Genomic DNA, 12,994 nt, shown 5'->3' with positions numbered 1-12,994 from the left:
GAGTTTCTCTGTTCCCATGGAAGATCCACGGACAGGCCCTTTATTGTGGTGTACCCCAGGTTTCTGTTTTGGGCCTTATCCTATTCTCAATGTAGATGATGCCTCTCGGGTCAATTAGTCAAAAAAAATGGTTTATCTTTCAATTGCTTTGCTGAATATGTGTAACACTATGGCCTCTGAAATGAAGAAATGGGGTCTCGCTCTCCTTTGAATGTGATAATGACATAAAATGTGGACGACTTCCTCAACCTTAATGTGGATGAAATGGAGGTCGTAGTGTTTGAACACCTGATTGAATGGATGTGAGTACTTCAGTTCAGAGCCTTGGCATCCACTTTGACAGAGCTTTTAAATTTGATAAGCTGATCTTTTTAGTCATCAAGTCCAGCTTCTTTCAGCTGATGCTTATCGCCAAGGTGAAGGCCTCACTCCTTACCAATGTTTTAGAGAGGCTGATCCATGCGTTTGTAATTGTAATTCTTTTTTACGTGGGCTGAGGCCAGTCATTGATTGAACTGCCTGGTGATTGATCAATGTTTTCCTTTAAAGCTGTAAACATAGCCTGAAGGAAGTGCAGGAGTGTAGTTCTCTATCTGATCACTTGATTTACATTACACTGAAAGGTCATTATAGATTTATTGATCAATGTCAAACAAATTCCCTGCATACTGTACCTTTCAGGGTACAGGGTCATTTGCATTATTGCATACTGGCAATTCTGTAATACAAAAACAAAATCTCCCCAAAAAGTGAGCCAATGTGTAACTGCAATCAACATGTTGTATAGTTATACACGAACTCTGTTAGATATCATCTTTACATATTGGCTTCGAACTACTATGAGTTGTCATGGTCTCACTTTTCTTTCACGTATTAACAGACACTGTACCTTTATCACACAAGCCTCCCAAGATGATTTCTGGCATTAGTTGTTTGGGGACTTTGTATCTATGGATGGTCAGAAAACTTTTTCTTTCCACTTTTTCTGTCTATAAGTAGTTTGGGCTTGGACATTAAAGACAGCAGATATGTCCTCCCTGTCTCTACATGGTGGCACAGCTTCACAGACACCCATCCTGCAGTCATCTGAAACAGGCTTTCATCAAACACGTTCACACATGTGCACGTACACACACACACACATGTTAAATATCTGTGCTCCCGTGACGCATATCAACCACTATGACACAAACATTTATTGCACACAATTGCACTGAATATCCCTCTGTCTCTCGTGCACACTGATGCTCAGCCTTGCTGCTTCAGTGCAGTTTCTTAATGGCCCTGCTGTCACCACGAGATTAATGGTTTCCCAACCACCACCATCAGCTTGCATTTCTGTCCACCTCTCAACGCGGCCATTCACACCGGCCCCTGAACAGCCGCCCAGTGGGGTTTATATGTGTGCAACAGAAAGGCTGTGAAACCTGCAACAGAACCCTGCTACCAGAGTGAAACCTGACAATGTTCAGGACATAAACAGCAGCTCCTCCCTGTCTGTGTTATTGTGAAGGAAGTACAACAAAATCTTGGATACAGAAAAAAAGATGCAATGTTTGTATTTTGGTTGTTGGCCCGTCATGATGAAGTCTAAAGCAATCTATGTCTAAAGCAAGTTGTGTCTGTGACGGACATATCTCGCTGACCATTAGTCAGATCGACCTAAGATTTTGGATATGGGATAAGCATGGCCCGATGGTGTGCGTCCTTGATTTCCAACCTCCAACCTTCACACACAGCCTCATTTGGCCATAACTGAAAAATCTTCTTCAGCTCCCACTATAGGAATACATACTTCCTACGGGCATTGCACTAGTTTCGTCTAATTTAAACATTCCTCCTGCTTTACCACTAAGTTAGTAAATGGTCTGTATTTACATTACATTTACACTTTTCTTGTCTCTATGATGAACACTCAAAGTTGAGAGGTTTTTGAGTAAGTTTTAATCAGTGCTACAGTGGTATGTGGCCAGTTGGTTTGTTCTCTTGATTCTGATCTATTCTACCCCATGCTGTTCAAATTTTAGTGGTTTGGCACAACTATCATTTTAAGGACTTTTATTGAATTCCATTCATTTGCACAGCCTAACCAAAGCACTATACCAGGGCTATTCAACTAAAATTTCCAGAGGGCCAGCTTTTCAGAAGGCTGTCCAGCCAGTGGGCCGGTCAACCCCTCTACTACTATTTTGTGTTGCATGTACAGTAAACTGATAGATACAAAATGTTATAAATTATTTAGCACTTATTTATTGAAATGGCTGCTCGTTTTGTGCAAAAAGGTTACAGTTACAGTACCACCAACATTTGGGTATAACAGTCACAATTGGCTCTTACAAAATTAGAGGTAACATTATAAACAACATTAAGGTGCAAAGGCCACAATAGGCTATTTTTGTAGAAATATAAGTGACCAATAATATTCAGGTACGATTGCTACAGTTGGCTCTTAGTGCAAAAAATAAAAGTTACAGTATCAACAAGACACAGGTTACAGCTACAGTTGGCTCATAGTACAAAATATTCTGGTACAAACATTTCAGAAAAAGGTGAAGCTATGGTTTTATTGGCTTTTTAATAACACATTCATTATTTATTGGTTAATGGGCTGCGGGTTGGTCCAAATTGCTTGAAGGGCCGGTTCTGGCCCCCACGCCTTAAGTTGAATAGCCTTGAACTATATCATAGCATAATCATAACCAGTTGATGCCTAACCTAACCAATTTAAACAATTTAAATCTTAGCTCTAATTCTAAACTTAACCAGTTCCCCAGAAATGAGATGCCTCATTAGGACCATGTTTTGGTTTTCATGAGGACTACTGGTCCTGACAAGGTCTGTGTTAATGCCAGAAAGGGTCCTAAAGAGGTCACAAATAAAAAGTGCACACACACACACACACACAGCCCCTTATGCACCACTTGTTCTGAATGCAGAGCAGGACTGATGAAGAGCACATGACATACATTTGCTTTTCTCTCTTACTCATCACTTTGAAGGGTCAAAGTCCTTTTTAGTCTCTGTTTCTTTGTTCAGCTCCTACACAATCTGCATGATCACACACTACAGCGATTCAGTTGAGAGGGAAGCTGCTCTTTTTTTTGCATGAGTCGTATCACACTTGATTTATAGCTTGTGCCAGCACTGCATTATATGTTGAATAAAGGAATTCTTGAACTGATATGACAAGGGCAATTTACCATGTTTGGAAATGTACCAAGTTTGTTTCATGCATCTGTGCACAACAGCACTGTGAGCACACGCACACACACACACGCACGCACACGCACACACACACACACACACACACACACACACAAACACATAAACTGCTCATCTCTGTGCAGACAGCATATTTATTACATTTAAAAACAAAGCATCCTGTATATTGTGTAGGACAACGTACAGGACAAAGTGTTTTATGAATGTGAAAGTCATTTTAGATCCAAAAATAAATTGTCTTCCGTTTTGTTTATTTAATATTAGACACACCACAACAAACACAGAGTTTATTCAAACAAGGAGACTCTCACATGCACTTATAATTACACTACAACCTCTTGGTAATGCAGAGTTAAGTAGAAGAAAAACACCACTAACCCTGTGGGTCGTTGTTAATTAAAGAACAGAGAGGTAAATTGATTGGCTGACGCAGTTTGGTGAAGTAATGGAATACATTTTTCCTCACAATCCTACACAGAGCCATGACTCATGGTGTAATCAGACCACTGTTGATGAAATAAAGTTGTCACTTTGAGGGAAAAAATGTAAAGGTTTTGTGTGGCATTGATTGACACTGATTTATTCATCACACTGATTTTATGGTAAAATATTTCTATGAATAAAAAGTGCAATCTATTGGCTACAAGCATACGATCTAAATCCACTGCAGCAGAGCCGTCAGCAACGATAATTACAATCTCTCCTATACTTGTTACTGCTATACTTCGCTGTAATAGTTATGTATTAAAACAAGAAAAGATTATCTCGCTACGAGACATTAAAGATTACATTAGTGTTGCCGTAAATGTCTTGATAAAGTACATTGTTAGTCCGGATATTGATTTCAGTTATATCGTCCAGTGCTATCAACACCTCCACCACTTTGTTTCAACTTTAGCTCTCACTTATTAAACCCCCCCCACCTTGTTCTTCTTCGATCACCACTGTAAGCATCACTTACTCACACCCTGGTACCCGCGTGCCTACTGAGACAGGAACACACACACTCATAAGTGAAACGTGTTGTAAGCAATCAGACTTGAATGAGCTAAACATGAGACACGTTTGTTGTCTCGTTTACAGTCACAGCCTCAGCATGGCAGCAGTGAACCTCGCTGCTAAATGGAGGTGAAACAGCAGGACGCCAGAGAATTGCAGCTGTTTGCAGACAAATTGATCCGACTCGACGGCTCTGTGTGTGTAATGTTGTGAGGCGATCGGCGAGATTCAAAGACGGATCATAAATTAATGTTCTTTATCTTGTTGTTTTCACTGATACTGGCTCTTTAATATAGCAGCCTGATATAATTGGCTTTCATATCTTGCCTATTTGAATCACTGTCCGTATACAAGTTAAATATTACACAATAAAATATGCTGCCCAAGTTTATTATTCCTATTATATTATATACAATATACATGTATATATACAATTTTAACTTTAACTTCACACGTTTGAGAACAGCCTCAGAAATCCGTCATCAGCTAAGATTCAAGATTCAAAGTGTTTATTATTATGCACAGTAAAGAAACACGTTTCCCTTTGCTGCCCATTCAAAAATACCAGCATAAAGTAGAAAGAAATGTTTTAAAAAGTATAATATACATAAGAAGAAATAGTAAATAAATATTACCAAAAAACTAAAATATTATATATGCATGAAATAAGTATAAACATGTGCATGAGTAAGAAGAACTGTACATAAAGTGCACGCTGGTTGTGCAAGATGTTGTGCAACAGATTTAAAGTGACATGTGTCAGGTTTAAAGTGACAATTGTAGTCCGACTCAGCTGTTCAGGATTCTGATGGCAGTGGGTTAGAACGAGTTCTTTAGACGGGTTGTCCTGCATTTGGCACTCCTGTACCTCCGTCCTGAGGGCAGGAGTGTAAACAGTCCAAACAGCTAGACTCTAAATGTGTGATTTGAATCTTTTAGGGTGTGGCCACTGCAAGAAGATGAAGCCAGAGTATGATGAAGCTGCGGAAATACTGAACCAGGGCGCACATGTAAGTTTCTTGACTTGCATAGCATGCATCTCTAATGATTTGTTTTGTTCCTTTCTCACATGTCACACTCTGACGAACACTGAAACACATGGGTGTGGCGGTGCCTCATTAACAGATCATAATAATCCCTCCTCTTGGCCTGAAGGCTGCTGGCCTCTGCAGCTGACTCTGTTGTCAGTCTGTACAAAAGCCCAGCTCTCGATGTGTTTTTGATTAGTCGGGGCGTGTTCTTCATCTCTCTTCTCTGCCATTATGTCCTCTGTGGTGATCTAACACTCCCCAGCCAGAGGCAGGGCCAGTAAAAATCCAGCCTAGTGACTGCAGCAATTATCTCATCCATGATGAGAGTCCCTTCAGCCACATGCTTGGACCTTCTCCTTGTGGCTCTCTGCCCAGCACTGGAGGTCAATGAAAAGCCTGTCCATTATCTAACATAGAAGGACCCGAGCCTTTCTCACCTTAAGCCTTCAAGTTTATTTTTCATGTCTTTATATTTTCTACTCGTGTTTTTTTTTTTTTAATGCAGCACTTTTATATAAAACAAAAGATTGAACTCTAAAAATCATTATCTGTTAAGTGTAAATATTGAGTCTAAGGCACACTCATAGATGATTGCTGATAGAAGTCCCCGCATAACTTCAGGTTTGCTGTTGTTCTTGCTTCACAGAGTCCGGGTGTGTTGGCAGCAGTGGACACCACAGTGCACAAGGCTGTGGGTGATCGCTTCAAGATCTCTGGCTTTCCAACCGTTAAGTATTTTGAGAAAGGTGAAGAGAAGTACACGCTGCCACAGCTCCGAAACAAAGACAAGATCATCGAGTTCATGCACAAGTGAGTCACGCACTTAATGGACAACACGGTGACTTCTTTACTCCTGGCCAACAAATCCAACCTATGCAAAGTTAACGCATTTAGAGCCAGACTCATACCTATCCACATTGCTGCTTTAATTTTGATAATAATAATAAAGAAATGCAATAATAAGATAAAACATTTTAGCTGCACTGCAAACATCCACCCAGATCAATCTTTGGAACGGGTCATGGTGAACTATAATGGACTTTGCGATGACATCAGTCAGCTGGGAGTATTACAGATTACATAAAAGCAAAGTCTGCAACTACAGGTCAACAGACACTAGTTTATGTAAGACTGATATAATGTCTCTCTGACTGAGTATGTTATTACGATTATTCGCATTTTTTTTTCTTTTTTGTGGAAACTGATTTGTGCTTAAACTGTATATCGCTAATTACAGGGTGTCTGCAGGGTCTTAAAAAGTATTAAAAGTTGATAAGTCAATTTTGGGAAAACTAAGGCCCTTAAAAAGTATTAGAAAATCTTAATCACGATTTCATACGATATTCCATTTTGTCCATAGATTTGATGACTGCAAAAAGTATGCATGAATGTATTTATTTCCCTCCTCGTTTGTTAAAAAACAATGATGCGCAGACATGCTCGTCCTGCAAGATCGGCTCAGGGCCGTGCACGTACATGTGATGTTTCGCACGTACACGTGATGTTATGCATCTTGTGACAGCGAATGCGCTCCTCCTGGCACAGAATTATATCCGAAATCACACGAAATAAACTCCAAAATCGTCAGACATGGGGAAATTGTGTTTTGTCAGTTAAATATGTGTTGCTGATTACAGCTTGGTGGCGATAAGGTCTTAAAAAAGTCTTAAAAAGGTATTGAAATGAACTTGTAAAGCAGTGTTTTTCACTCCTCATTGTATAATAAATGTTACTTTGCTCTGTTTCTTATATTTAGTCCCCAAGCTCCTCCTCCACCAGAGCAGTCTTGGGAGGACAAGCCCTCCAGCGTCAGCCATCTTGGATTAGAGGATTTCCGAGAGGCGCTGAAGAAGAAAAAACATGCTCTGGTCATGTTCTATGCTCCCTGTAAGTGCTTTATTCATAATAGCTCCATTTAACACCTGTTAAGCAAACATCCACTAGGGTCTGTAATTACATCTGTTAGACTCTTCTGTAATCGGCCGTCGACGATGTGCACAAACTAACATTTTATCTGCATGACTGTGTGGGTCATAATATTATGTCTGTGTTTTGCAACCAAGTGTGAATGTGTCCTTGTTTATGATCATATCCTGGGTTTAAACCAGTTTGCATATGTAACTCAAAGCTGTCTGCCAAGCACCTCATTGCCAAGTATATGAACTCCACCTAAGCCATGGGGAGACTATGAAATGATTCAGATGACTGAGAATAGATTTGAACGGGTAAAAACACAAAAGACTGTTCAGAAAAACAGAATTATATCATGTGCTGAGAAAAAGCAATTGACCCCAAAAAAACAAACCAAAAAGTTGTTGTCCTGTCAAACCATCCTAGAACAGCTGGAAGTTGAACTCATAGAAATATTAAAACTGTTTGTGTCCAGCTGATTTAGGCATTTAAATCTTCTCAAATAAATATGTATAATAACATAACAATAACAAAGATATAAATCATCTCATTTCTGACAGTGATGCACCCACAGATGATTTTCACGTACAGCTCTGCAGTGTTTTAGTCTAGTTTTATCTCTTTGAGACAGTTTTCAGTCTCTTCCAGTAGCAGCAGGCAGCTGTTTTCATTCTGTATGCAGACAGACAAAGTCAAGGAGCAAAAATCACTTATTTTTTTTATTATTATTATTTATGTATTCTAAGCAAAGCTAAATAGATTTTGTTCACCAGTTGGCTTCAATTCTACCTTCAGTTGTGGGATATAGTCTTGCATTATCTCACAGAGGTGAGTCTGTGCCACTGAACTTGTCTTTGAAATGATTTCTTCAGAAATACAAGGGCCTGGTGACACACTTAATCCCAGTTCTCAGACAAAGCACAGATGCCAAAGGAATATAGAGCAGCCGACCTGTTCAAATATCAATATACAGAGACACACAGGCACCTTTTTTGTCTCCTGTTTTTTCTTTTTTGTTGCCCTTGTGTCTGATGAGGGCTTCAAAGCCAGACGGGGGCACAGTAGTCAGGCTGCTGCCTCCGCTGGGCTTTTTGGCACTCGCTTCTGCAAAGAAACACAACAGGAAGCAAGAAACTGCTGCCCTTCCACCTCACCCACCTGGTCCGTACTTTGCTTACTGGTATCTCACTGATTCAGACAAGAATCATATGTCGACTAAAGCATTCGATGAGTTACAACTGCTTGCTAAGATATTAAGGCTGGTGAAACTTCAGACTGAAAACCTTTTTTATTATTATTAATAACGTTAAGCCTCTAATCAGCATAATTGAAATTAAACTTAATATCGTCATATTTTCTCTCTCTTGTCAGACATTTCATTACTAAGTTGATAGTCCCTCAATTCACATACATTATCAAACACTTTTCTTATTAGCATAATAGCCAATTTGTCATAGTCATCTTTGTGGATAGTTACAAGTGGTGCTAAGTTCCAAAGGAAGTATTTAGCTGCATTTAATGTCGATGCCTTTTTAATTTTTTTTTGTGTGTTTGTCAGTAATTGATACATTCAACTAAAAGAACATATTTGTGGAGGAGAGAAATGTGTGACTTGTCCATCACCTGCATTCAAGCAGCTTGCTTGTCATGAGGGATGTGATAGCTGTTATATTCCTTTACAGCACCACCTGCTCTCTATTCAGTTGTGTCTCAATGTCCGGTTTTGCAATCTGTGAGCAGTTAGAATGACCAGTCTCTTGTCATCACGTCGAGGGGAAAAACACGGCATATACTTTTGCTCACATACAACTGGAGCTTTAAAGGTTTAAAGGCCATTTAATGCTGCAGCTAAAGGTACTTATGCAAGAAACAGTTTTCTGGTCTGTGTGGAATTCAGGCGTCGAGCGGAAGCTTTGGAAATGAAGGTAATTGGATGACTGCACATTTGATGTGTAATGTATAATTGAATGGGAGTTATCAGTGTGTATATGAATGAATGCTGGTGAGCATACACACAACAGTGAAATGCTTAATTATATCTATGGCCATTATCAGTCAGTGCATTTGTAGTCTGTAAAATCTATTCACTGTGGGTTCATTATGTTAATGTTGTTAATGTTGTTAATGATGCATGGGAACAAATCCTGAGAACTTGATTATAACATTGCACCAGTGTCAGCAGTGGGTTATTTATATGAGGTTTTTTAGATTATGATAATGCAGTGCAGTTCAAAATGTGCCTGTTTTTGGATATATTTTACACACACACATATATATATATATATATATGTATGTGTATATATATGTATGTGTATATATATGTATATGTATATATATATGTTTATGTATATATATATGTATGTATATGTGTATATATATGTATATGTATGTGTATGTATATATATGTATATATATATATGTATGTATGTATGTGTATATATGTGTATGTATGTATGTATGTATGTATGTATGTGTATATATATGTATATGTATGTGTATGTATATATATATGTATATATATATCTATGTATATATGTATGTATATATGTGTATATATATGTATGTATATATGTATTTGTGTATGTATGTATATGTATATATATGTGTGTATGTATGTATATATATATGTGTATATATGTATATATATGTGTATATATGTATATATATATGTATATATATATGTTTATGTATATATATGTATATGTATATATACATGTATATGTGTATGTGTATATGTATATATGTGTATATATATATACATATATATTTATATATGTATATGTGTGTGTATATATATATATATATATATATGTATATATATACATGTATGTATATATATATGTATATATGTATTGTTCTTTGTATTTATAGATAGATGCGATGGAGCGTCTATGTGTTCAACGATGGTGTTTACAGCTGTTTTGGTCAACAATGGACAAATCAAAGTCCATTAAAGTCTGTTTTCCTCAGTTTGTCGTGAAAGAACTGTTTGTGTTGAAGTGAAACGCTGACTGTGAAACCGCAGCCTCGTCTCCTACCTTATCTTATCGGCCTAATGTGGCTCAATGGGAGCGAATCACTGCAGCCATGTTACAAATCAAAGTAACCAAAAGTGTTTTCACAACAGTCATCACTTTTTGTCTTTATCATCAGCACAAATAATCTCCTGTGTCACAGTGAGCACCAGAGAACCAGCATGTGCTCCCTTTAAAAAAGAAGAAGAAGAAGCATGCAATAATCCACATACTTTAAAAATAATGCTTGTTTGTGGCTCTCTGTCATGGGCTGATTGATTAGTAATTTCACTCCCACCCTGCACCTAAAAGCTTTTATCCTGTCACCGACTGACAATGCTTGTGGAAAATCCATTTGCCACCTTGTCTGTGCGTCCCGGGTGTTTTTGCATTTTTCACCTTTCCGACTTAAGACATTTGCATTTGCAACAAAAGAGCGTGAAGGGCAAACCGCATCAAAATTCCAACAGTAAACAAAGGAAAAACATGTTGAAGCAGCAATCAGTCTGTTTGATTGCAAGTGTTGTTCAAAAACACATATTTCTGTCCTTAGTGAGATGTAGGTGAAATCTGAAAATCTGCCCCCACAGATTAATAGTTACCTGTCTTTAAAAGTGATTTATCTGCAGTGCCTAAGAGCTATGTTTGTGTAAGTATTGACGTACTGTAAATGGATGAGTGCTGGAGGGGAGTGCGAGCGCCGCGGAGGTTGTGTTTATGGCAGCAATAAAGAGATTTACAGTCCCTCATAACATACAAGTGAACCATCTCTAATGTGGCGTAAACATCTAAATAACTCCAGGATTGTGACAGGGGCACATGCTTTATGAAGAGGATTGAGATTAAGTAAATGGTGTTATAAAATGATTTTCTTTGCATCTGTGAGCGTGTGCCTTTTAGTGGCAGCTTTAACGTGCTGCGGCTGTTTAGGGGTTTGATGTGTTGACGTGTCATGATGTGTCGGGATGAGTCGTAATAATGTCACGTCTCTGTATTCCCAGGGTGTCCGCACTGCAAAAACGCCGTCCCTCACTTCACCACAGCAGCGGAGCTCTTCAAAGAGGATCGCAAGGTTAGTGTTGCCCTCGCACTTTCAGGTTAATACACACATTTACACCGAGGAGCAGCGAGGAGCTGTCGGGCTAAGTCTTACAGTGATGATGTTGGTTTTCTTTGTCATGACCCACTGATCAAAGATCTATATGAGTTTCATTTGTGTTTCGAGTGACGTTTTAGGATTTATAAAGAACCAAATGTTAGCCTCTGTTAAAAGTGACATCATTTCCTCTGAAGATGGTTCGTTATGACATTAGAAAAATAACTGAACTGAAATTATCTTTGAATCTACCTCCAGTCACAGGAGGTAGGAGGAGGATTTTATTTAAGTGAAAATAATTAGTATACATATTGCAGATAAATATTAGGTCCAATTCCTATTTTAACCCTCAAGCTCAACCCTTAATCTTATTTTTTTTTTTCATTAACCTTCATTTAACCAGGAAGGTCCCATTGAGATTAAGAACCTCTTTTTCAAGGGAGTCCTGGAAACTGGTCTCAAAACCAAGTGTTGAGGGTTATTTTGTCACTTAGAAATGGGACACCCCTTAAATGCAGATACGTCTTCAGACTGTAGGGGGCAGAATAACGCCAAAGCTGCGTCCAGTCTGTCAACTCCAAAAAAGAAGAAGAAGAAGAACACATTTACGTCAGGATTATTTATTCTGATCCGTTTGTCAGTCAAGTTATTAGGTTGTCAGTTAGTTATAAGATGATACTCATACAAATATTCAGCTGACAGTTACCACACACCACGACTTATTGAAAAGTAAACTATCAAACGATCGCTTGTCCGCACCGGCCGACTATTGACAAAAGATCGTAAAATAAAAATAAATGTTACGCAACAATGACGTCAGTAATCCATAATATGGTCCTAAACTAAGAGAATACAATAGTTTTCATAACTTTTATATCTCTATTAACAAAGAAAATACTTAATTTGTAGCGCACTCGTTTTGCTGCTTTCAGCGCCATCTTTGTTCTGTCAAAACACGCAATGCATTCTGGGTAGCCCTTGCTCCCAAGGGTGGTCTCTGAAAATCTCAATATTGAGGGCGATACAGCCCTTAAACTTGACCCTCAACTTAATTTTTCTGAGAATCAGGACAGAACTTGCACTAGAGGGAGAGCATTTTTGAGATTGAGGATTAAGATAGGAATTGGAATTCACCCTTAGTGTCTGTATTAGCAAAAGTAATTTTTTGCCGATCACAGTCATCAAGGTTACCGTCTGCTAATACATAACCAAAACACAGTTAAAATTTTACCTCCTTCATGCGAGTTTTCCATTAAACCTTTGGCACACGCTGTGCTTTAGGGTTATCGTAGGTTCATGTGGTCACAACAGGACACTTTCATCCTCAACCTCCATCATCTTTACTCTCTCTCTCAATACTTTCGCTCATGACTCGTGTCACCAAACCCTCCCACTCCTGCTCTCTGCTTTTAAAAGCCTCTGACTGCAGGTCAATATTTTCAAGCCTCTTTTAACTGTGTGTGAGACTCACACATACACACTCTCTTTCTCTCTTTTGCTCTCTCCCACACACACACACACACACACACACACACACATACTCAATGTCTCACAGACACTTAAGCTCTTTCATTAGTTTGGAATTTTCAGAATCGTCATCAGATCGGATGAAAATGTGACCTCAACAACTTAGTCATCCGTTTTTCTGAGGCAATTCTTTGTAACATTTCTCAATAGTATTAAACCTCAACAGCTGAGCTGGAAATGTTTGTTTTTAACTC

The 12,994-nt window shown here is 38.5% G+C and overlaps 1 protein-coding gene across 1 annotated transcript in view; it reads left to right on the top strand.

The window, feature by feature from the left end:
• Nucleotides 1-12,994, top strand: part of pdia5 (protein disulfide isomerase family A, member 5) — a 52,999-nt gene that overhangs the window by 29,749 nt on the left and 10,256 nt on the right. Inside the window, exons 12-15 of the mRNA XM_083889232.1 lie at nt 5,161-5,231; nt 5,899-6,062; nt 7,009-7,139; nt 11,179-11,249. Coding sequence (XP_083745358.1) covers nt 5,161-5,231; nt 5,899-6,062; nt 7,009-7,139; nt 11,179-11,249 — 437 coding nt within the window. The remainder of the gene's footprint in view (nt 1-5,160; nt 5,232-5,898; nt 6,063-7,008; nt 7,140-11,178; nt 11,250-12,994) is intronic.

Source organism: Microchirus variegatus (assembly GCF_963457635.1).
Source record: "Microchirus variegatus genome assembly, chromosome: 5".
Lineage (NCBI taxonomy): Eukaryota > Metazoa > Chordata > Actinopteri > Pleuronectiformes > Soleidae > Microchirus > Microchirus variegatus.
Note: the sequence above shows the minus strand (reverse complement) of the source record. Positions and strands in the feature narration are given on the sequence as shown.